The sequence below is a fragment of the Clupea harengus genome, chromosome 20 (assembly GCF_900700415.2).
Source record: "Clupea harengus chromosome 20, Ch_v2.0.2, whole genome shotgun sequence".
NCBI lineage: Eukaryota > Metazoa > Chordata > Actinopteri > Clupeiformes > Clupeidae > Clupea > Clupea harengus.
The window spans coordinates 22,534,397-22,561,103 of NC_045171.1; the positions used below are offsets into that span (position 1 = coordinate 22,534,397).

The following is a 26,707-nucleotide window of genomic DNA, read 5'->3' on the forward strand; positions in this document are numbered from 1 at the left end:
TGTCCGCGGGGTTTTAAAAAGTATTAAAAGGTGATAAATCAAAATTGCCAAATTTAATGCCATTAAAAGTGTTAAATGTAGTTTTAGAGGTATTTTTTTTTTAAATAGGTATTATTTTTTCAAGTGTCCTATTCTGATTGAAATTCTATCTTCTAAAGTTTGCTTTAGTTCGTTTAAATGCGGGCTTTAGCAAAGCTGGGCACATAATCAAAGATCTTCTGTATCAATCCTGAAGTCTCAACTTTGTATGTTTGATGCTGACGTCATATTCAGTGGTCGTTCGACATCTCAAACACTGCGCGCTTCAACTGGGTAACCAACTGGCTGGCTTACGTTTTTGACTTGCTTAGGCATATCTTCAACGTCCAGACAACCATCGTCGTCGTCATGGGCAAATGCAAGTTTTCTGACAGCTGGGTGTAGTAGGGAATAACCGGCAGGCTTATTGTTCGGTTTGTAAAAAAAACATCAATGTCAACTGGATGGGAGCTAATGCACTTCGGTCGCATATGCAATCCACTAAACATAAAAATGGAATGCGCGGTCGGCGAGAGCAGTTCATTCTACCACTCTGCCAACTGTCTGTGCTGCTGCACCACTAGTGCCACGGTACAAGCCAACGCTACGGCTCCAGCAACTACGTCTGACCTCCGGGTGACTATGGGCACCACACCAACACTGCATGCGGAGGCTCTGGTGTTTAAACACTGCAGTTAAACACCACTCACTCATTGAACTCCAACGAAGGAATTTCGGAGCTGTTTAAAGAAATGTTCCCGACTCTGACATCGCAAAGTCATTCACGTGTGGTAAAGACAAAACCGGCTACATCATCAGATTTGGATTAGCATCGTTCTTCAAAAAACAGCTTGTTGATAGCATCAACAAGGCAGGGCCATTCGTGTTGATGTTTGCTCATGAGTTCATATTAGGCCTATAGCACACCAGTTCACGTAGTGGATGCCAGTTTGTGAAGTAATATCAGCAACAATTCATATAGCAGATGCCAGTTTATAATGCATCAACAGTTCATGTAGTGAATGCCAGCCAGTGTGCTGGAACTATCTCTCCATTGCACATTTAATGTAGTTTGTTTTATTTTTATTCACAAAATGAAATAAATGTGTGCAATATGTGGTCAACATCAGTGAGTCTCTAAATCTATTATGTTGTGTATAGTGTTATGGATGTCAAAATCTCCGTAAACGTTAGAAAGGTCGCCGATTAACACTTGCAACTCAGTGTCGTGATGGTTTTAAAAAAATTCTGAAGGTAGTAAAAAAGGTATTAAGAAGGTATTAAATTTAACTTAAGGATTGCTGTATATACCCTGTTTATGCTGTGTGTGCTTGTGTATGTGTCTTTCTATGTGTGTGTGATTAGCAGACATGAGCATTGAGAGGAATGTTCTTCTGATGGAAGTTCTCCTATTCTTCTCTAGGACGGGGGGATCTAGCTCTTACAGGTCACACTCCCCTACACCCACCTGTATGTCCATGAAGAGTGACCAGTCCATGGGTCGACCACTCAACTTTACAGGAGGAGATTCTCCTAATGGACAGTAAGATTATGACTCTACTAGGGGTGTAAATCTCTCATGACAAAGACGATCCGATTCGTATCTCGATACATGGGCACGATACGATACAAGAAAAGATGCATGTTGATAAAAACAATTCGATTCGATGCGATTCGATGCAGTTCAATAATTGAAAACACTAAGTTGTGAGGAAACAATGGACCTCATTTTCGAAACATTTTCTTACTTGTCTTATTAAATATCTTCTTACCAACCTCGAAAGACTAACCTCAGAAAAGATTTCCGCTGGATTCATGAACGCCTGGAAATGTGTTCTTAATTGAACGCGCTTTCTCATGCACCTGAACTTGCATACAGAAACGCCCTGCCAGCAACGTGTGCACACTCCAAGCAACTTCAGAGACTGATCAAAATCATTTCAAAGCAAGCACCGGTAAACCCAGACCTAATTTCACCAGGGCAGAGGTGGAGGTACTGTTACAGAATGTAGATATGTCCATTCTATTCCACAATGGCTATATCCACGCGATTGAATTTAGTGGTTATTTATTTATTCACTGCCATTTCCAGTGTTCATATAGTGCTTTTATTTATTGTAGGACATCACAATGGCTCGGTCTCGGAATCATGACTATAAATGTTAAACATAATTGTTAATGATACAAATATTCTCCTATTTATTATTATTATAATTATTTAAATCCGAGGATGTCTGTAGATTCACGCTATCAACAACGATGTATCTTCCTTGGCTGAATTAGCTAGCATAGCATTGGCCATTGAAATGAATAGCGTAGCTAGCATAGCATTGGCCGTTGAAATGAATGGGAGTTGTAATCTGTCATTCTCTCCAGGTCTTGGCGTTATTTGTGAGAATACAGCCTGATTGGTTTATGCTATGCGGGCATTGGCCAATTCTTCTTTTCGTTTCACTGAAGCGTGATAGTTATATGGCAGTTTCCCATTTCTTAACACAGTCCTTTGCGTTTTTGTTGACTACTGCAAGGTCTTTTGGGCTGCAAGGGTTAGGTAGTATAGGGCAGACAAGGCAGTGTTCCATTGTATGGTCTGCTTGTCCACATTCACAGGTGGTTGGGCCAGTCTTGTAGCCCCATCTGACCAGAGCATCTTTGGATGATCCCGTTCTTGTTCTAAGGCGGTTGAGTGTTTTCCATTGAGCCCATGATGCTTCTTGGCCAGGGGGTAGGTGTTCACTGGGGGGTATTCCCATGCCAGTTGGAGGTGGGTCATTCTCAAGTTTTTCCATCCAGAGTTGTATTTTGGTTTCTTCCCTAGACTTTGTTAGGGGCTGGACCTGGCTGAGAAAGCTTCTTCTTGACTTCAGCCGTTGGGCCGGAGGGTGACATCCATGGAGGAGATGGCGTTCATCGCTAGTAGCTTTTGTTTTCTCGACTCGGCTGGCAACTTTCCGTCTAATATCAGCGGGTGCAATGCCAGCGAGGAGGTGCAGGTTGCTTGTGTTGGTGGGTTTCAAGCAGCCAGTGATCAGACGGCAGGTGTTGTTCAAGGCTGGGTCAAGTTTCTGGGCATGGGTTGACCTCTCCCAAACAGGGCATGCATATTCTGCACAGGAATAGCACAAGGCCAGAGCAGTAGATTTTATTGTGGGTGCTGTGGCTCCCCATTTGGAGTTGGTCAGTTTCCGTAGGATGTTGTTTCGGGAACCGACTTTGGATTTTGTGTTTTTGATGTGTTCCTTAAAGGTGAGCGTACGATCCAAGGTTACTCCAAGGTAGACAGGGTGGGTACAGTGCTCAAGTGGTGTTCCAGACCATGGGTCTTGGGCAGACTTGGGTCTTTGCAGGGTTGGCATGTAGGTGGTTGCGCTCGTAATAGAGGAGTAGCTCATCTAGGGCTGTAGTGAGGTTTGCTTCTACTGCTTCGAACGAGTTCTCTTGGGATGTTACACAGAGATCGTCGGCATAGATGAAACGCTCAGTGTTCTGGTCCATTGGCTGGTCGTTGGTGTAGATGTTATATAGTAGTGGGGCCAGCACGCTACCTTGAGGTAGGCCATTTCGTTGTTGTCGCCAGCGACTCTGCTTGTTATTCAGGACAACAAAGAAGCGCCTGTCTTTTAGGAGGGCTCCAATGAGGTCTGTGAGTGCCAGGTCTTTTGTCAGCTCTAAGATCTTTTTTAGGAGGAGGCGATGGTTCACAGTGTCATATGCGGCAGATAGATCAACAAAGACGGCTCCTGTTACCAGTCCTTTCTGGAATCCATCCTCAATGTGTTGAGTTAGCTTCAGAAGTTGGCTTGTTGTAGATTTGCCAGGTCGGAATCCGGCTTGTTGAGGGATGATGGCTGGTTCAGCAACAGGGGAGAGCCTGTTGAGAATCAACCGTTCAAACAGCTTGTAGAGGTGGCATAGCAGGAAAATTGGGCGGAAGCTCTTTGCATCCGCTGGATCTTTGCCTGGTTTGAGAAGGGCAATAATCCTGGTTTTCCTCCAGATCTTTGGGATGTTTTTTGTCAGCATGCACTTATTCATCAGCTGAAGGATCCATTTCCTCATCAGAGGTCCAAAATGCTTGATCTCTTCATTGAAAATGTTATCCAGTCCGATGGCTTTACCGGTTTTAAGGGTGTTGATGCTGATATTGAGCTCTTCAGGGGAGAACGGCTTAGTCAGTCCCATGGTTTGGGAGTGTTTTACTCGATCTACCTTTGGTCTTGGCTGTTTAGTGGTGGATTTCCCATTGAGCAGCAACTAGTGCGCAACTTGGTTGGCAGTGGTCGTATACTGTCGCTGATTTGGGGTTGATGGGTCGTTGTCAGGCTGTCATTGTTCTGACTGAGATCAAATGCAACAGGTCAGCCAGTGTTTTGTGTCTTGCGTAGCAAAAAACGGAGAGACAAACGCTTGTGAACCGGTTCATAACTTTTAAATCGGGCAAAGACCGGTTTATGCCATTTTAATACCGTACGGGACTTCACGCATCGATGTAGTCGTATCTTACACGCTAAAAACGGATATCGATACGTATCAGGTTTTTTTTACACCCCTAGACTCTACGATTTATGCTGTTAGTGTGTGTGTGTGTCTTTCTATATATGTGTGTGTGTGTGTGTGTGTGTGTGTGTGTGTGTGTGTGTGTGTGTGTGTGTATGTGTGTGATTAGCAGACATGAGCAGTGAGAGGAATGTTCTTCTGATGGAAGTTCTCCTCTTCTTCTCTAGGACGGTGGGATCTAGCTCTTACAGGAGGTCACACTCCCCTACACCTACCTGTGTGTCCATGAAGAGTGACCAGTCCATGGGTCGACCACTCAACTTTACAGGAGGAGTCTCTCCTACTGGACAGTAAGATTATGACTCTACGATTTATGCCGTGTGTGTGTGTGTGTGTGTGTGTTTGTGTGTGTGTTTGTGTGTGTGTGTGTATGTGTCCAAGGATGGATTCATTACTTTTACAGTAGGAGACTCTTCTACTGGACAGTAACGTTATGACTCTTGGATTCATGCTGTGTGTGTTTGTGTTTATGTGTGTGATTACCAGACAGTAGTAGTGAGAGGAATGTTTTCATGATGGAAGTTCTCCTCTTCTTCTCTAGGATGGGGGGATCTAGCTCTAACAGGAGGTCATACTCCCCTACACCCACCTGTGTGTCAATGAAGAGTGACCAGTCCATGGGTCGACCACTCAACTTTACAGGAGGAGTCTCTCGTACTGGACAGTAAGATTATGACTACGGTTTATGCTCTGTGTGTTTGTGTATGTGTCTTTCTATGTGTGTGTGATTAGCAGACATGAGTAGTGAGAGGAATGTTCTTCTGATGGAAGTTCTCCTCTTCTTCTCTAGGATGGAGCGATCTAGCTCTAACAGGAGGTCACACTCCCCTACACCCACCTGTGTTTCCATGAAGAGTGACCAGTCCATGGGTCGACCACTCAACTTTACAGGAGATTCTCCTAATGGACAGTAAGATTATGACTACGATTTATGCTGTGTGTGTTTGTGTGTGTGTATTAGGGCTGCAACTAACGATTATTTTGGTAATCGATTAATCTATCGACTAATTTTTCGATTAATCGACTAATCTAATGATTATTTCCCATAGCAAATTAAAATAACGACTCAAAATGTTGGAATTTGAATTTCAAATGTATTTGAGTAACAAATGTAATCATAATACATACATTAAATAGTAATACAAATTAAAGTGCAAATATGCTTTTAAAAGTAAAGAGAAAGTGCAAATAAAGTTTTAAAAGTAACTCAAATTAGCAATCAAGCCTCTGCAAGTGCAAAATAACGCAAGAATAACTGGGCTGCAAGTGACATTCAAATTAAACTTATGAAATATATATTTTTTACACAATCTTTTGTTTGAAGAATGCTAAGTGGAGGAGGTTAACTATTCAGAACAAACGAAAATACAGGCTACTCTGATAATTCACTGATTTACTACATTGCACTTAACATAAATGAAATAGCGTTAGCAAGCATCCTCCATGAGACGTTCTGTTTTCCAACATGTAAGCTTAAACCTTACTATAAGTTATAGATATATCATATATGTCTATGATAATTGCTGCTAGACACTCACTGTTCTTGTGCTCCCACAGCTCATTCTCTTTGAAATACTGGAATAGTGCTTCTTTAACTACTAATAATTGACCATCTCTGAGAAAAATGACAACTTTTCTGTTAGCCATATCTCATATGCAGCAGCTACTAAAGCTAGCTTTGTTTATTGTTTCCATGGTTACATGAGCCGTCTCAGAATAATTCGCTTTTCAGTCGGTCATTTCTGATATGCAGCACATGAAGGTACGAGAACGGAGGGCAAAGAAAACGGTGCATGATTTGTATGCTAGGCTATTTGCAGATGATGGTCAATTATTATTAGTTAAAGATGCACTATTTCGCACTTCCTATAGTGCATTGCAATGCCGAATGAAAATTACCGGTAGCTCTGCTAGCGTCTGCCAAAAAAAAAAAAAAAAAAATGTTTTGATATATTTTATGACGCGTCGACAATAAAAATCATCGTCGACAATTTTTCATAATCGACATCGTCGATTACGTCGGCTAATCGGTGCAGCTCTAGTGTGTATGTGTCCAAGGATGGTTTAATTACTTTTACAGTAGGAGACTCTTCTACTGGACAGTAAGATCATGACTCTAGGAGTTATGCTGTGTGTGTGTGTGTGTGTGTGTGTGTGTGTCTAGCAGACAGGAGCAGTGAGAGGATTGTCCATGTGGTTGAGTAAGAAATAAATATAATTTTTTCATTAACATTATCAAGATGAAACATGGCTAGAAGAGTTGCTCTAAATAATTAGTTACAATAAAACAATACTTATAAGTAGACCCCTAATTACGAGCACAATTTTTAAATGGACCAGAAAAATGAAAAAAAAAACAGGAAACTAAAAATTTCAATGAAAAGTTCAAAGTTCAGATCCAGGAACTTATGTTGACATTTGCCGGCTTGAGGGATGTCCTGGCACATGTCACAACATTTACTTATGGAAACATAATTTGCAGACGATTTAGAACATTTACATTTAGTCATTTAGCAGACGCTTTTGTCCAAAGCGACGTACAAGGGAGAGAACAGTCAAGCTACGAGCAATAGAAACCTGGCGTAACAATAAATACTGCTTTACATAAGAAATAGAAAAACGAAATAGAAAAGAAAAAGAAGTGCAGGAATATAACTGCTGTAAGTGCAAGTTAAGCACTAGTCGAAGTGCCAGTTAGGAAGGGAGGTGCTCTCTGAAGAGTTGGGTCTTCAAAAGCTTCCTGAAGTTAGAGAGGGACTCCCCTGCTCTGGTAGTGCTAGGCAGTTTGTTCCACCAGCGTGGAACTACAAATGAGAATAGTCTGGATTGCCGTACTTGCACAGACGGCAGAGCCAAACGACGCTCACTAGACGAGCGCAGCATCCTGGGTGTAACATTTTTAGGCTACTGTGTAGGGCTGTGTCATCTACCGTTGTTTGATGGGTATTATTTTAAGCTTTCTGTTGTTTGTCTTCAAGATAAAAAGATAGAAACAAAATACAGAACACCATTAATGGCAAATAGATGTGCAGATGAGTGAAACACAAAATTTGGTCCACCAGCAAAATAAAGTTGTTCAGTGATGGACGAAGATGGCGAAGAGTTAGTTTCTTCCCAAACCAACCCTAGTAGATGTGCCAGCAGACAGGGGCCCATCATCACACACAGGACTTTCACAGGCCGAGGACACTGAGTTAACTAAACACTAAACTGGACTGTACACTGCCAGCCGGGGGGGGGGGGGGACGGGACAATACATGGTAACATTTCAGAGAGTAATTCCTGGGGGGGGGACATGAAAAAATTGCTGTAACGAGAGCTAGCATAACTTAGCTGCTAAATACCGAATTCTCTTATAACATTTTACATCTGGCACAATGTACCCTGAGGTATTAAGAGTGACACGTCATTTTTTCTGAATTTTCAAAGACCAAAACACAGGGGGAAAGGTGCCGGCTGTGGATTAAACAGTGTGGGAGACCCCACTCCCAACTCAATATATCAAAGATCAACAAACACACATATGTCTGCTCTAAAGTAAATGAAGCTTGCAGCTAGCTGTCTAGCGAACTATGCTATCTAGCTAACTATCTAGTTAAGAGAAGATCCCCAAACAGTTATGGTTCATGTCAACTAGTATTATAAACCCTTCTAGTACTTAAATAGTCTCTCCGACAAATTTGTTAATGTTACCGTCAAAATGTTAATGGTACCGTCTGTAAAATTGCACGCTGAGCTATCGATACCAAATGCCAGCAAGTTGCAAGGAGCTTAATATACTGTATCAATGTTGAACAAAACGTCCCAAAAGGCCATTGTGAACTTTTTATATTTTAATCTTTGTAGCATTTTGTGAATGGCAACATGCACACACATCCCTAGCTGTCTTGCTCCACACTGCTATGTTACTGTACTGTACTCTAGATCAGGGGTCCCCAACCTTTTTTGCACCACGGACCGGTTTAATGTAGGCATTATTTTCACGGACCGGCAGATAAATACAGCAAAAATAAAATAACGCGACCGGCATAAAAACGAATGTTAAGTGCATGAAAAATACAACTCACCATTGTACTGACTTGTAGTTTATCCTATAAATCAGTGGTTCTCAAAGTGGGGGGCGGGGGGCGCGCGATGTGAAAAAAAAAAAAAAACGTCGGGGACCTATGACTGTTTAGTGAAAGCTCCCTCTGTGGCGAAATACAAAGGGCTGGACTGACACAAACAAATCAAATACACAGTTTCATTTCTGATCCACAAATTAAAACGAAGTTATCATTTGAACGCGAGTTGCACCTACGCCTCCGTGTATAAAAGTAACTGCAGGGACAATTCTGGCATTCATGAAAGTTATCTCATCTGGGATTCCTTTTTAACTTGGACCAGAATTTAAGAACGCTAAATAGCAGTGGTGAATCAGCCAGATTGTTCTTAAGGGCTTCATTTGTGAGAAACCGTTGGCGATTGCGTTCACGTCGATTCTACAGACATCCTTGGATTTAAATAATTATAAAAATAAAAAATATGAGAATATTTTAATCATTAACAATTACGTTTCACATTTAAATTCATGATTCTAAGAGGCATCGTAATGTTCTAAAAAAGCACTACACGAACACTGCAAATGTAAGTGAATAACTAAATAAGCAATAAACTCAATCGCGTGGATATAGCCATATTGGAATAGAATGGACACATCTACATTCTGCAACAGTATACCTCCACCTCTGCACTGGTGAAGTTAGGTCCGCTTTGACATGATTTTGATCAGTCTGAAGTTGATTTCGCGTTGCTGTGGAGTCTGTGGATTGTGCACACGTCTCTTCAGGCCCTTTCCCCTTCGCAAAGAAGCTCTCCAAGGACGTTTGTTTCTTACTCATTTTCGCTAGTTTACGGGTTTATTTTTTGAGTAACGTATCACGTGACCGAGACAAGCGTCTTGACGTGTCAAGAGGCACAGGCGAATGTTACGTCGGGGAAAATCCGATCGTTTTTCAAAATAAAACACCTTTCAGACTCTAATAATTAATACAACAGAAATTATATAAATTATTTATTCTTTGTTTGCGGCCCGGTAGGAAATGCCTCACGGACCGGTACCGGGCCACGGCCCGGTGGTTGGGGACCACTGCTCTAGATTGTCACCATCCTAGCTAGCTAGCTATGCTAGATACCTCCCCAGAGTCTCTCGCCAGAGACGGAATAAAGAATAAGAATAAAGAATCTTTGTAGGTTATTAGCTAGCTTGAAATATTTTATACAGATCTTAACTGCGTTCGAGAATGAGGTCAATCTCTTTACATATCATAGAGGCAGTGACAGGGGAGAGAGGAGGAACAATCTCACAATCTGACCGTCTACTGGGCTGATTGACTGAAAAGCGGAGCTGCCGGTAGCCCCGCCCCTTGGAAACAGCATGTGATCCAAACCACTTTGAGGAATAGGGGGATCATGATTTTTCAACACTTAAAAAACACATTGTTTTACGTTTATAATTAGCGCCGCTTGTGTCATGCTTTTTTTTATATATTTAAATTTTTTTCAATTTTTGTTTGTTTTCTTTCCAATGATTGTTGGGGGGTACAACTTTATGGTGGGGGGGGACACGTCCCCCCCGGGATCTCCGCCTATGCTGCCAGCCTCACTAGGACGGCCCCCAGAAAATGTTCTTCACTGTTATCGATGTCAAGTGGCAAAAGGTTGACTGGCATGATGAGGTTTCTGTGCACTGTTTTCACACGACCCTATTGACTTATGATTTGATACGTGTGACAGTATACCGTGTTCCATCCCACCTATCTGCCAGCTTATTCTTCCCTCTTTCACATTTGTTGGCCAGCAGGACTCTGCCACCAACATTAACAGGCTGACCCTTTGCTTTCCTGTTGTGCAGCTCTGTATGCTTAAGCTGCTATTTCTCAGCGTTAGACTGAGCTAAGGCCATGGCCTTTCTCAGATCCTTCCCCAAAAACTCAACATATGTGTCCATGTCTACAGTATCTCCACCCAGTAGAAGACGAACAACCAGGCAGTGTGGTCATACATTAGGAAGAAAACCTGTGGCCCCTTGCAGTGTAGTTGTAGTGCGGTTCACCCTCTGCTTGACCATTCCCCATGGGGTGATACAGCTTGGTGTTAGACTTCCCAACCCCAGCTAACAAGAGCAGCACTGCTATTAAAGAGCTCTCAAAGCTCGACACTTGATTCTAATGAATACATGCCAGAAAACTATACACATAGAAGAAATGAACCCAAACCACAGACTGATTAGGACAGGGGTATGAACACACCAGCTTAGTAAAGTGTTCAGTCACTACAAAGACATCAACAGACTTGTTATGGAATCTTCTTCTGACCAAAAATCAATACATACAAACTCAAGTTAAAATACCAATGGAAACGAGACGGGCCCTAGCCTCTGGAGCCTTGCTAACACACGTCTTTCACCTGTGTACATAATCTGATGTCTTTTTCAAGCGTGAAGCCTGAAAATTAGCTCGCTAAACCGCTTAGCGAGCTACGACGAATACCCCCCAGGACTAAAGCACATAGACAACCAAAGTAAACACAAAAACACATGGTGACACCAAACACAGGTATAGAGTCCTTTGGCGGCCTCTAGAAGTCAACAAATGTCCCAACTCCCAGTCATGCACCGCAAAAACAGTCCTCCCGTTTATCATCTTGGTAAAAGTTAAAATATGAGAATGTAGCCTAAACCGAATATCTTAAACTGCCAGTTCACCATTCGGCTGATCAATGCATCATCAAACAGCTTCCAGTGGCAACATTCCTTTTTAACTGAAATTTAAATAAAAAAGATGCACAGTAAGCAAAGAATCTAAGGATGAGCAAAAATATGATATTTGCAATTTCAACTATAATATATTTCAATATATTACAGGCCTTTTTTTCCATTAGTTGTTTGCGTTAACATTAGTGTGACTTGTTTTTGTGTTGTTTACATATTAGCTAAGAGATTCACAATTATAACTTTAACAATATAATAGAATAGAAAAGCCTTTATGTCATTGTATTTGCATACAATGCAATTTGGAGCTCTGCTCCTGTTGGTGCTGTCATGGCAAAAAGTGACCCGTGCCAAAAAGAGCCCGGGTGATGTAATATTGGCTTTCGAACGACTCTTGAGTGACAGTTGCTATACCAACGCTAGCATTACCTCACACGGGCTCTTTTTGGATTTACCCCAGAGCATCTGGCATTATACTTTGCTACCTGAGACCAGCTTGCCTGTATTTTACCTCCAATAAACCAAGCAAACAACCATGTGCTTGATGTTTGACTGTGTTAGGAAAGTTGTTGACTCACTAGTTGTTATAGTGTCAAAGTAAGCACATTTCAACAGTTTTCGCCGCTAGCATCTCGTTAGCGATTAGCAATTCCTCTGTTGGCTGCTTTAAGAAGGTCCTTAATGTGTTGTGATTAATAGACATATCCGACGGAACCCAAAATTACATTTTCACAAAACAGGGAATTGTTTGCACCACCTTTAACTATAGAGCACAACGGGAGGAATTGCTAACGAGATGCTAGAGGCTAAACCATTTGAAATTTGCTTACTTACAGGATACCGGCAGGTATACTTCATAGTTTAGGCACAATATTAAGGTGTAGCTAAAACGGAATACTTCATAGTTTAGGCACAATATTAAGCGACTAAAAAGTAGCTGATGGCTTTCAAATGACTCTTGAGACTGAGGCTGACTGATAGCCAAAAAGTGCCTGGGTTAGGTAGGGTCCGGGTTACGTAATGCTAGCGTTGGTATAGCAACTGTCACTCAAGAGTCGTTCAAAAGCCAATATTACGTAATCCGGGCTCTTTTTTGCGCCCGGTCACTTTTTGCCATGACAGTGCCACGATGGAGAACATATAACACAACAATACAATAGTTAAAAAAAGATTAAGAGTACAACAAAGTGCAGTGATATAGAGTACAAGTACTCCCCCATTTTTGTTCATTGAAATCAATATTTGTCATAGATATTTAGTATGCACAAATGGTCAACCTACAGAGACATCAAAGCTGTCTCTTTATCCCTGGGTGTCTTAAAGCCAGACCCATTAGGTCTGGTTCCTGCCATTTGTCTGAAAGCAGCCAGAGCCATCAGGCTTGCATCCTGGTCCTTTATATGAAGCCAGCTAGTTGATTGCCAAACTAGGTGTGGGACAGACATATTTATTAAATTAGGGTGGGAGTCCTAACCAGATTAATTAGCAGTCATCCCTTCAGTTCTGATACCTACCCCCAGACACATCTTTCTCCTCCCATACCTGATGTTTTTGTTTACATGTTAATTGTATTGTATAAGAGACGTAAGTCTCTGCAAATACTTTGAAAGATTCCTCTCGTGTACCTTGGTATGGATTGTTCAGTTTGCGCTGGAATAAAACCATTTCTTGTTGAACACTTTCCCGAGTTCCTGACTATCTGCAAAACCGTAACCTTGGATCGAAGACGAAATCACGAGATCTTTCAATACACAGGAATAAGTTGACTGAGATGGCATAAGTGACTTGCAGTTAGGGATGGGTATCATTTAGGTTTTTTCCGATACCGGTGCTAAAACGATACTTTTAAAACGATGCCGGTGCCTAAGCGGTGCCTGACCGATACTTACATTTAAAAAAAAAAAAAAGCACAAAATGACGATTGACGACATTAAAGAAAGGCTTTTTTTTATTGCCAAGGCAAATAAAATTGAACAATATATTAACTGTTTAAAGCAGTGGTTCTCAACCGGGGGTACGTGAAGGCAGTCCAGGGGGTACGTGAGATTTTTTAAAGATATAATAAAAATAAGCATCCATTCAAAAATCCTTTGAAAATAGTTATTATACGGCTCTTCAGAATGTTCCAAAAAGTTCCGTTGATTTGTATGGGCCATATGTGGGTTAAATGTCTGCGTTCGCAGGTCTGTAATTTCTTGATATTCACTGCTGCGAAAAGTTTATGACCGCTGTCATTGGCAACGGGTTTTGTGCTTCTAATTCACATCTTTCATATCAATCCGCAAGTAGTCCGGTAATTTAACGTAGCGGAAAGTCATTGAAACTTGAAGTCAGAAGGTGGGTTGCTACGCATTTGTGTGAAGAACTATTTTTTCTTAGCGGAAATCACAAAATGGCTACAAAATCATTAAAAAGAGGTATTTTGTAGGAATGTCTTCTATGGTTTTGGGAAGTAACCGTATAATAAGCGGGATATTTGTATTTATTTCAGTAGGCCTACGTTCGTGCGTGTGGGTGTGCCTGTGAGCGTTTGCGCTGATATAAGTTAATATTACTATTGCTCTCGTGTGTGTGTGTGTGTGTGCCAGCCATGTGTATTGATCGTCGGAATGGAATTGTTGGAATTACGATCTGAAGTACACACATTTCTGATTGAGCACAGATCTCCCCATGCCACCTTGTTCCAGGACACAGACTGGCTTGCAAAGATGTGCTATCTGGCAGATATATTCAGCAAACTGAACGAACTGAATATGTCTCTGCAGGGAAAAGACACCAGCATTTTAAAACTGTATGACAAGGTTGGTGGCTTCCTGAAGAAAGCAGAGCTTTGGAGAAGAGCCTCTGCACAGGGGGATTTCACCTGCTTTCCTCAGGTGGATGATTTTCTCTGTAGTGAGGATGTGGACAGAGCTCAAATCAGACAATGATGGCATAGCACTGTGTATTACATCTTTTTTTCAATCAAAAATGCTCTGCGCTGGTTAGGGGGTAGTTGGCTGAAAAAATATTTCACAGGGGGTACATCACTGAAAAAAGGTTGAGAACCACTGGTTTAAAGTATACTATAAATATAAATGAATACAAAACACATGGCTTCAAACTACAGCTTCAAACTTTTTAACTTCAAACTATGAACAATATATTAACTGTTAACAACAGTTTACAGTATATAAAAAATAAATACAAATAAATACAAAACACACACACACTCTGTACACACACTACAGCTTCAAACTTCAGCAATTCTTTTGCAGAAATATGAGCATATTTGCCTTCGGAGTCAAAAATGTATTATTTTGTTTGCATTTATTTCATGAAATTTCACCATTTTCTGATTTGTTATACCTATCTTTCTATCTTGTTTATACTTAATCTTGTTATTTGAACACACTGAGTACGTGAACTTGTACTGCCCCTTTAAGAGACTAGGTTTAGTTTTTCTGGCATCTCTGTTTAGTCTGCAGTTGTATAGGAACCTTTGCCATATTGGAACTGATTTTCGGTACCCAACCCTACTTGCAGTAGAAATAAAGTTACTAATGTGTTTATATTGCACAATGAAATCCCACATTTATTGCATGTCTGAGTTTAATGTTCGTGATAAAACTGTCCTTTAGACGTGTGGTCCTTGCTCTGGAGGACCTGTACCGTCTCCCCGAGGGCAGGAGAGTTAACAGATGGTGGGCTGGGTGAGATTCTTTCATGATGTTATTGGCCCTGCCGAAGTAGCGGGAGCGGGCAATGTTTTACAGGCCGGGCAGTTAGCAGCCAGTGATTTTGTTGGGCTGTGTTGATAACCTTTTGGAGGGCTTTCTTGTCTGCCACAGTGCAACCGGAGTACCATGCTGAGATGCAGTAGGTCAGTACACTTACGATAGTGGTGCGGTAGAAGGCCACCATCAGATTACACTCTAGGTTGTTTTTCCTGAGTACTCTCAGGAAGTGTAACCGCTGCTGTGCCTTCTTGACTATTGCTGAGGTGTTGGCAGACCATGAGAGGTTATCTGACATGAAGGTGTTGAACAAGAACTTGAAGGTGTGGACCTTCTCCACACAGTTCCCGTTGATGTGGGGTGGGGCTGGGTCTGCACTTCGTCTCCTGTAGTTATTTTGTTTTTGAGGTGTTTAGTGACAGATTGTTGTCTAAGCACCACACTGCCAGTTTCTGAGCTGTAGTCAATGAAGAGCATTTTTACATAGTTTCCACGGAGGGTTGCTGGGTTATTGTTCATGAGATGGTCCTCGATTTTCCTCTGGTAAGCCTCCTTGGCGTATTTGATGCTTCTCTTCAGGTTTGTTTTCCTTCTGAGTGGTGTGTATGCTGGGATGAGGAGCAGTGAACGGGGATCTGACTGTCCTAAGTGGGGGAGGGGTGCAGCTCTGTAAGCATGCTTTATGTTGGAGTACATGTGGTCAAACGTATTGTTCCTCCTGGTAGCACACTTAACATATTGGGGTCAAGTGTGTTGTTCCCCCTGATAGCACACTTAACATATTGGCCAGCAGCAAATGGCCAGCAGCAGCCCTCCAGCCTATAGTTTTTCATTAATTAATTAATTAATTCATTCATTCATTCATTCATTCATTCATTCATTCATTCATTCATTCATTAATTAATGAATTTATTTATTTATTTATTTATTTATTTTTATGTGGTTTATTCAGAATGTGATTTACTATACAAATTACATTGTATTTCTCTGACAAGTATTTAGAATTTTTTTATTTTGGGCATAACCCCACATTTAAATATAATCTCAACTCATTATACTTTTACTTTTGAGTCATTATTATTATAAAGTAACAATACTTTTACTTGTGTACAGATTTAGCTTACTCTCCTCACCTCCGATTACAAGAATGTCAACAAGCTTAAAAATAACTTGTGCATCGTTTGCATTACTCATGACAATTCAATAGTGACAGGGTTTTTCCTGCATAGAGAAAATTTGTGCGCGCGCCTAAGCCGTTTTCCCGAGCGCCTTTGACAAATCCCGAGCGCCTAAGGCAAAAAAAAGAATTTAAAAGCTGTGGGCGCAATTCATCACGCGTGCAATGCATGTGAGCGAATATGTTCTCAATAGTATGTTTCAAGTAGGCTACAGCTGAACCCTCGTTCTGTTTTGATCAATAGTAATCGAGTTGATAAGCGTGTCTTCTTGTCTGATCAATACGCAACTGTGAGGTGCGCGAATGGACAGAGCGGCCAGCTGCCAATTACTCAACTTGCGTATGCATCCTTCGGCGGTGATTTTGAGCATAACATTCCATTTTCAGTATTCATGGCTTTCAATGTATTAAAATATCTGCTATGTTGAGGACCTACACAGGTGTAGGCTATTATTTGATTTGTCTACCCGTTTAAACGAGTACCAGTAGACCGCGGGGCCTCGGGAGAGGCAGACTACCGCATTGGTTTATCAATGAAAGCTCAGCTCGTTCTGAGGAGAGCGGATAGATTTGTGTTGCATCTCGAATATAATAATATTAATATTATCATTGATAACTGGTGCGGTTGTAAACTGTTGATCCGCTGCGAGGGCCAGCCCGACGTGCACGAATACACCTGTACAAATGTGAATGAAATTTACACTCAAAATGCTGACAAAAGTTTGATTAACGATTTCCAACGCAGCCTCCATTGGTATTCTTAACCTGGAATGATAATATATAGTGTAGGCATGAAGAAAATAAAAGGAAATTGCAAAACACCTGGGAATAAATACATTGATTAGAAAATATATATAAAGTTCTATGTGCTCGCTATAACTTCTATTGGAGCCGTCATCGCAATTAATCACTCGTGCAATGCATGTCTGCAAATATGTTTAATAGTATTTTTCAAGTACAGCCGAACCCTCGTTCTGTTTTGATCAATAGTAATCGCATTGATAGAAAGATTGAGTGTGTCTTCTTGTCTGATCAAGACGCAACTGTGATGTGCACGGACAATAGCTTGCTTCTAAGCAAGCACCCAATTATCAACCTGTGGAATCCTGACTTAATCAGTCGGCGGTAATTGTGGTACTTTTTTGAGACAAAAAACTGAGGGCCTCATTTACTAACATTGCGACCGCAGCTTAATCTGCACCTTTGCCAAACCGCATATTTTTCATATCACAGTATTTTTCCGCATTTTCCGTGGTATTTAGAACCTTGTCGCGTAATCTGCGCCTAACCCCGCTTATTAGTGTTAATAGTGCGCCACTAAAATAGGAGAGAATGGGTACATATTCCTGTCACCATGGTTGAAAAGTTAGAATTAGAGATTTTGGTTTACGAGGTTATTGCAAACTTAGACCCCGTACACACTAAATATAGAAACGCATACATATTTTTCTTTAGCCATTCTGTCCACACTAAAACGGCATATTCCGACACTGAAACGATGCTTTTCCAAAAATATTTGCTTTTTAAGGGTTGAACAGGACCGTAAAGGTGCCTTTCCCTTCTGTTCAGTGCAGGTGCCTTAAATTCTGTGATTGTTATTTCATCCTTTTTACACCGTGATGCCAGCGTTACTTCTCCAACATTCCATCTAATTTTAGGAAGGGGACACTCTTTGTGAACATGCGTTTATTGTGGACAGGGACGTTTGGTTGCCATGGCACTGGGGGTTGCTTGCGCTCGGGTGTCTATAACATCAAAATTAACATGGAAGGTGAAATGAAAATGCTGCTCTGTCTCTACAATTTACTTTAGTTTAGTTAGTGTACTTCGAGTACAAGTACTTTTCCTGAATAGATAGGCGTTACTCCTACGCAGAAGGCGAGCACTGTACTCGGTGTGCTTGAACGATGGGTTGAAATACGGTTTAAACCATACATGGAGCGGCGATTCTGGGTAATTTTGCGCACATAGCGTGGATTTTTTTTTAGCACCGAAGACCCATTTTGACCCAGGAAAAACCCTGAGTGAGACAGAAGAGTTTGTAACATCAAAACTAAACAGCCCGCGTCACGTCACAACAAACACACACGCCAAAGCCCCTTCCTCACCACTACAGAGCGTGAGAAAATTCAAATGCACTTTCACAAATTTTCACAAACTTAGTGGGGAAATTCATACAATACATTAGCAGCAACAGGCTCACAATCTTGAACAGGCAAGACAATAATAAAAGCAGAATAAATAGGTAGTTTTAATTTCTCTTTCATGTGAAGAACATGACAGTAATATGACACAGTGAGGGGTGTGTGTGTCCTTAACTATACAGCAGGATCAGACGTGTCATGCTTGCCATGTCCATGTGTCAAGCTGCGAAATACAGACAGTAAAAGTGCTGGCCTTGTAGGAATAGTGATCAAGACGACATTATCAGTTCACAGCGGTCTTTCTGGGTGTGCTGGTTTGCATTCCTGTATCTCTGGTAGAGAAAGATGCCAACAACACTAAGATCATGGGTTCATTTGTTCATCATGAATCATCAGTATGGGCTCAGTCCTGGATTATATAGGCTAACAACTCCACACTGTGCTCTAATCCCAGGTCAAATTCACCCGTCTCTGCCAGTGAGTTTATGGTGCCTCCATCTGACGTCAGAAGACTGGGAGACTCTCCTGCTCGACAGTAAGATAATTGCTGTAGTATTCAAATGACGAAAATGAAATAGCCCAAAATCAATGTCTGTGTACTATTTGTTCACCACACTGGATAGACAAAGTCTAAGGTACTAATGATGCAGCCTCCAGAACTCCTGCAGCCCTCCAGCATCAGCAGGTGAAATGTGGTGAAAGCGAGAGAGAATGACTGCAGAGGAAATATGAAACTTAGTCCCTGCAAGTCACTTCAGCATTACTCACACGAGGAAGGAGCATGAGGGGAGAACAGGGCTGGAGTTCATTAATCACATGTGAATGAGTGTGTGGAATCTACCTACATCCCAATCACACTGGTCCATCAAATAGTGTGTTTGTGTGTGTGTGTGTGTGTGTGTATGTGTGTGTTTTTTAATTACATCTGTAATTATTTGTCTTTATTTTCACACACAGTTGCCAACTTGGTCCAAAACATTTACAAATGCTTCAGATCCACAAGTCTCATCTGCAGAAGATGTTTCAGCATCTGATTGAGGGCGTACCAAATCAGGGAGATGCCAGACTCCTCCATGAGATCTACACAGAGCTCTACATCACACCGGGGGGAAGAGGAGAGGTCAATGATGATCATGAGGTCAGACAGATAGAGAGAGCATCCTGGAGAGAAGCAGCACCAGACACACCAATCAAATGCAGTGACATCTTTAAACCCTTAATTGAAGATTGGGACAGTTACTTTACAGAGAGGGGAAGAGGATGGTCATCAATGGTCAATGATGAACTTAAACCCTCACGCAGACAACCCAAACCCATCCGAACAGTGCTGACAAAGGGAGTGGCTGGTGTTGGAAAAACAGTCTCTGTGCAGAAGTTCATTCTGGACTGGGCTGAAGAAAAAGCCAATCAAGATGTCCACTTCATATTTCCTCTCTCCTTCCGAGCGCTGAACCTGATGATAATGAAAAAACTCAGTCTGGTGGAGCTTATTCAGATGTTTTTCCCAGGAATTAAAGATACAAGGATCTTCACAGGTTCAGAGCACAGAATCATTTTCATCTTTGATGGTCTGGATGAGTGTCGACTTCCTCTACATTTCTGCTTCAACCCAAGATGTTGTGATGTGACAGAGCCTGCCTCAGTGGACGTGCTGCTGACAAACCTCTTCAAGGGTAATCTGCTTCCCTCTGCTCACCTCTGGATCACCACCCGACCAGCAGCAGCCAATCAGATCCCACATGAGTGTGTGGACCGGGTGACAGAAATAAGGGGATTCAACGACCCACAGAAAGAGGAATACTTCAGCAAGAGAATCAGTGATGAGAACCTGGCCAGCAGAATCATCACACACCTGAAGTCATCCAGGAGCCTCTACATCATGTGCCACATTCCAGTCTTCTGCTGGATTTCAGCCACTGTTGTAGAGAGAACTTCCGATGAATCAGGGAAAGTAGAAATGCCAAGGACTTTGACTCAAATGTACACACACTTCCTGATCATTCAGACAAGCACCAAAAAAGAAAAGTACACAGAGAGAAAAGAGACAGACGAAGAGATGATTTTCAAACTGGGAAAACTGGCTTTCCAACAGCTGGACAAGGGCAATCTGATCTTCTATGAGGAAGATGTGAGAGAGTGTGGCATTGATGTCACAGAAGCATCAGTGTACTCAGGAGTGTGTACTCAGATCTTCAGAGAGCAGTCTGGGCTGTACCAGGGGAAGGTGTTCAGCTTTGTGCATCAGAGCATTCAGGAGTTTCTTGCAGCTTTATATGTGTTCCTGTGCTTCAGCAACAGAGAGAGAAACATGCCTGACCAACAGCAAACCTCTCTGCTCTCTGGTCTGTTCAGAGCTGCAACACTTCATGATCTACACAAGACTGCAGTGGATCTGGCCTTACAGAGTATGCCTGACCAACAGCAAACCTCTCAGCTCTCTGATCTCTTCAGAGCTGCAACACTTCATGACCTACACAAGACTGCAGTGGACCTGGCCTTACAGAGTAGGAACGGACATCTGGACCTTTTCGTCCGCTTCCTTCTGGGCCTCTCACTGGAGTCCAATCAGAATCTCTTAAGACACCTGCTGCCACAGACAAGAAGCCAATCACAGAGCATTGAGCAAACAGTCCACTGTGTTAAACAGAAGATCAGACACCAGAATTCGTCAGACAGAAGAATCAACCTGTTCTACTGTCTGAATGAGCTGAATCACCATGCTGGAGTGGAGGACATTGACTGGAGCTCAGGAACTCTGTCTGTAGAAATGCTCTTACCAGGAAGGTGGGACACCAAAAAGTTGAAGTTTAAGATTTCCGAAGAGCAGCTGGATGAGTTTGACTTTCAGAAATACATGAAGACACCAGAGGAAGATCTGACTGAACTCCTCAGCCCAGATGATGTTCTTCAGAAGCTGCTGCCAGTGGTCACATTAGCTCTGTAAGTAAACCTGTAATCTGTGACTGTGTGTGTGTTGGGGGCGGGGGTTATGCTATGATGCATGAAGTATAGTGACTGTGTAATATATGTTGTGTGTGTGTGTGTGTGTTGAGCTCTTCGTGACACCATTTGATGTGTGGTGGAGTAAGGTGTGTGTGTTGCACCCTTTGATGTTTGTTTGTGTGTGTGTGTGTCACCCTATAATGGGTCAGTATGTGTGATATCCTGTGACAAGTGAGGTAAGGTGTGTCTGTGTGTGTGCATGTCTGTGTGTGTAATTTTGAGGGCGACTGCATTTTGTGTGTTGTGTGTGTGTGTGGCTAAGGGAGAGAGAAGTATAGTTTAGTTGTATGTGTTTGTGAGAGAGAGAGAGGTTGGGTGTGTGTGTGAGTGAGAGACAGACAGAGAGAGAGGTTGGGTATCTGTGTGTGTGTGAGAAAGAGAGAGTGAGGTTGTGTATATGTAAGTGTGTGTGTGTGAGAGAGAGACAGACAGAGAGGTTGGGTATATGTATGTGTGTTTGTGTGTGTGTAGTTATAGTAATGGTGGTAGTAGTAGTGTGACCCACAGCGCCCCCACCCCTTCCCATAGGGCCGTATTCTTCCATCAAGTCCTTTTTAACCCGCCTCTAGTTACGCACATTTCAGTTTCGCGTATTCTCCCCCACGCACCCCGATCACGTCCCACAAGATCAGTCTACGCCTTCTTTTGCTTGCAAACACCCAGCGCTCCACACTGGGCTCTGCGTCAAGCTGTGAGGGGCCCTCAGTACTGATTCTCATTAAGTCTTCCAGTGTTGGAACACTTAGGGGACTGCACACTAGGGCTGCAACTATCGAATATTTTAGGAATCGAGTATTCTATCGATTATTTCATCGATTATTCGAGTAATCTGAAAAAAAGTACTTTTGCGTTTTTAAACAACAATATCAATAGTGCGTCACACAACATGACAAGCAATGACCAAGCAATTGACTGTTATTCCTGTCAAACACGGGTTTTTATTCCAAGTCCAACACTTTAATATCTCATCCATATTACATTAAACAGTCGAAATCTTAACTTAACAGGATGAACCCATCCTTATTACATGGAATCAACATAAGAACAGAACATAGCTAAATCTCCGCTTAGCATGCTAATCGCTTCTAATAGCAAACGTGCGCTTGCATGTAGCCCAACTACAAACACGATCTATCACAGTAGTTACTTCATGAAAACACTTACTTTCATAAGGTACGCACACAATGCCTCACAAATGTCGAACAATAATGATTTAAGCACTCAAAACGTATAAGGCACACAGTATGGTCAACTACTTTGCCACTGAATTAGCTAAGAACTAAACTTGTCACTATCCTACTGAAAACTAAACTGAGGGAGTTGCACGCCGACAGCGTTGTTATGCAACGTTAATATCTACAGACAGTGTTGGGAAAGTTCACTTTCTAGATGAACTAGTTCAGTTCATAGTTCACAAATTTGAAAATGAGAAATGGCACCTTATTTCTGCCTTCTATGGCTGTTCTCTTGATTCTCCGCCATTGCGTAATCTTTGAATGCGTGTGTGTCAATAATAACAGTCCATATGAAACAGCAATACCGGAGCATGATATACATTAAACGAAGCCTTGAGGCAAATAATCGCTCACTACGGCACAGGTTGAAATTAACCCAGTTGAACGGTGCTCTCGCCGGTATTCTCTAGGTGCAGTGTCCTCAGTATTTGTCAGTTAAACAGCTACCCGGCAGGCTACGGCCATATTGGGTGAGTATGTTGACAGGCGAAAAAGGTAAGTACTACTATTGGGTCGTGTGTAGTATTCACCCTCGGGTAATGGTTTAAGAGACATTGGGCTATCAGTACAGGTGTTTCGCCTTACAACTGATAATTAAACCCACTTGTTGCGAGAGTTGGAAGTTCCTCGCATAGTAATTGTTCTGTACCGTTGTGGTAATAAGAACCGTATGTTGGAGCTGCGAATTTTCGCCCTCAAAAGACTGCGATTAGCATCATAAATCAACAGCGGATAATCCAACAGAAAGAGGGCGAGTTTTCCTCTACTATTTTGTGCCGTTTGTAGTGTTGACGCTCAGAGGCTCAGAGGCTCAGAGGCTCAGAGGTTAAGAGGCATTGGGCTGTTAGTATAGGTGTTTCTCGCCTTCCAACTTGCTTAACAAGTGGGTTTAATTATCAGTTGTAAGTTCCTCGCATAGTTTGGTTTTGTACCGTTGTTGTTATAAAGTTGCAAGCGGTGTTCTCGCCATAAGCATTCAATTAAGTAAACAAACAGGATTTTACTCCTGTCGACTTGTGTTAACGCTGGATACTGGCTACGTTTACCTACTGATTGGTGACCAGTGTTGTACCTGAAAGCGTTCATTGAGCGAAAGTTCATGAACTCGTTCATAATTTGGTGAACGTGAACTGAACGTACTGTATTACTGTGATGAACGATACTGTGAACGGCACGTCCACTCTTTTTTTTTTTTTTCGTTCAATAAAGCAGATTTCTAGAGACTTCCAGGCGAAAGACACACCGGTTACAGTCCTGTATCCAGGGTTGCCAAACCAGTCAATCGCTGCTTGTGCTTTCTTCTACTGTCTGGCTGTCAAGTGTGAGGGGGCCGAAGTGCGTAGAGGCCGAGAGCGGTATTGCAGACAGATAGAGATTTAGACAAATTATAGCTCGCAACATATTGGAAAAAAAATAACTGAAATACCTGTAGTTCATTTTTTGGAGCTGTGAACTTAGTTCGAGATTTTGAATTATATACTATGAACTGAACTAGTTCATTTAAAAATTTGTGAACTATGAACTGAACTGAACTGAACTGAACTGGTTCATGTAGAAAAGAGAACTTTACCAACACGGTTGGTGACTGCGTGTGATTTAGTTCTACACCCTGCAATTTCAGTTCTAAAGCATCTCATTTTGGTAACTGTTAACGAGTGTGTCCGCTCTTAAACTGAAGCCTACCTTACATAACGTAAGAGAGATCATTGCCATGATCAGGTGGTTAATATTGAGGCTTGGTCCATAATAGAATGCCTAGTTTGAGCGGGCGATTGTTCTCCACCCCGCATATTTCAGTTGTTCAGCATTCATTATTTGGTTTCAGATGACTGTGTAGAGGGGTGTGCTCGCTCTTAGACAGTAACTATCTTGTATAACAGGGCCTAGTGTTATTCGCTAAGGCTGCTGGTAAAATATCACTCCTATAAACAGATAAATAAAATTATGTATTAGATAATTGCATGTTCATTACATGGCTGAATGCCGGGCCCCTCTGAGCGGCAACGGGGAACGCAAGTGCATGTCCTCCTAAGCAATGCATACGCCGGAATGCCTGATTCCGGGAAACCTCATGGTGGGGGCAAATGAAGGCCAAGATTGACTCCGCTTGCCCGTAAAAGGAGGTTTAGAACGAAGGTTAAGACCACTTTGACTTTGGAGTTCGCAGAGATAAAAGACTCTGCTTCTAAATCTGCAACCAACGGCTGGCAAGCCTGTAGTTGCTCTCGCTACAACGGCTACAACAGTCCTCTTTCGGAAGATGGCATCCCTCCAAGTACTGTCGCCAGCTTTGGATCCCTCAAGGAGGATGTTCCTCTCCACAAGGCTTCAGAGAGCCCCCTGTTACTCTATCCCAGTTTCCCTGGGGTACCGGGCCACACCACAACTGGAAGGGCTCTGAGGGAAGGCGCAAGATGCCTCTGCCCATGGCCTTGATCGCCATGCCCAATATTGAACCAGCCGTTGCTGCCCTGGTGCTCACGCCGGGTGAAGCACTCCGGCCTGATGCTCGCTGCCCCGGCCACAGTGGCCGTTTGACAGTACGACTACATGGTAAAATCCTATGACGCAGCAGCGCGTATTGCACGTTTGGGTATTCAATGTCACACCTGGTACTAGCCCTGTCTCAGACAATGCAGACTTCTGAAGCCGACTCCTCTGCACAGAGTCTGAGTGACACCTCCCTGCAGGCGTTTGCCTACATGACAGGGAGTTGCGTGGGCTGGTTAACCCAGGCCCGACATATGGTTGGCCCAGTCTCCACTTTTGGAACCGTGCAGGAAAGCCCTTTTGTCTCTTCCTGTCATTTCAGGACAGATGTTTGGTCCTGCCGCACAGCAAGCACTGGAGTGCAGCCAACAGGTTACACATGCCAGACAACAGTTTGCCAGTCTGAGCTGTGAGGCTCCCGGCAGACAGAGGCCCTCTATGGTTCCGACGTCGACCACCGAGCCATTAGACAGGCGGGCACAAAACAGTGGATTCTACTCCACCTATTTTCAGGCTCTGGGCTCTGTAAAGAGCCTTGAGACAATTGTATTGTTATGGCGCTATATAAATAAAATTGAATTTAATTGAATTATTTTGTCATCCCAAAGAAGGGGGCGGCGGCCTTCAACCTATACTAGACTTGAGACAGTTAAACACGCATTTCAAGATTTTAATATTCCACATGCTGCGTACAGCGGATGTGCTGTCAGGCATCAAGCAAGGAGATTGGTTTACAACCATCGGCCTAAAGGATGCATACTTCACGTCCCTATCACACCTCGGCAAACAGTTCCTTCGTTTTGCTTTCGAGGGCAGGGCTTACCAGTTCTGTGTGATCTTGCTGGCACCAAGGGTCTTCGCCAGATGTGTGGCAGCGGCACTGTCCCCCACTGCAGGCCAGGGGGGATGCGCATTTTCCCCTATCTAGACGACTGGCTGATCCGTTCCCAGTCAAGGGGAGAGGCCCTCAGAGAATAAGCATTGCTGATCTCTTATGCTACCAGGGCTAAAAATAAACCAGGAAGAGAGCTCCCTGTTGCCCAGTCAGCAGATCGTCTTTATTGGCATCCAGCTAGACTCACGGCCGATGGTTGCTACCCCCTCTCAACAACGGGTCAACAACACCCTCGAGCTCATCAGTCATTTCAGGAGAGGCAGGGCTCTGGCCCTCAAATCATATCTGAGACTGCTGGGGATGCTCACAGCAGCCTCATCGGTGGTCCCTTTGGGCCTTCTGTCATTGCGGCCTCTTCAAATTTGGCTGAACGATCTTGGCTTGCACCCCACTTATCACAGGCACAAGCTGGTCAGAGTCACTTCCATTTGCCTTGCAAAGCTACGTCCGTGGAGGGGAGAGACATATCTCACCCAGGGGGTCCCCTTGGGGTCCATACCTTCTCGCAGAGAAGTGGTGGCCAACGATGCTTCTCTGGCAGGGTGGGGAGCTGTATGGCAATGCAGGACTGTCAGAGGTCTCTGGAGTCCTTGGCAGCAGGAACAACACAAATGTATTGGAGCTGCAGGCTGTTCTGCTGGCGCTCAAACAGTTTCTTCCAGTGCTGGTAGGAAAGCATGTCCTGGTAGGAACAGCCAACACATCAGTGGTCTACCAGGTA

The 26,707-nt window shown here is 42.8% G+C and overlaps 1 protein-coding gene across 1 annotated transcript in view; it reads left to right on the forward strand.

Moving 5' to 3' along the window:
- Nucleotides 1–26,707, forward strand: part of LOC116225160 (NACHT, LRR and PYD domains-containing protein 3-like) — a 38,775-nt gene that overhangs the window by 1,968 nt on the left and 10,100 nt on the right. Inside the window, exons 4-9 of the mRNA XM_031586999.2 lie at nucleotides 1,442–1,561; nucleotides 4,743–4,865; nucleotides 5,117–5,239; nucleotides 5,366–5,485; nucleotides 18,818–18,898; nucleotides 19,321–21,303. Coding sequence (XP_031442859.2) covers nucleotides 1,442–1,561; nucleotides 4,743–4,865; nucleotides 5,117–5,239; nucleotides 5,366–5,485; nucleotides 18,818–18,898; nucleotides 19,321–21,303 — 2,550 coding nt within the window. The remainder of the gene's footprint in view (nucleotides 1–1,441; nucleotides 1,562–4,742; nucleotides 4,866–5,116; nucleotides 5,240–5,365; nucleotides 5,486–18,817; nucleotides 18,899–19,320; nucleotides 21,304–26,707) is intronic.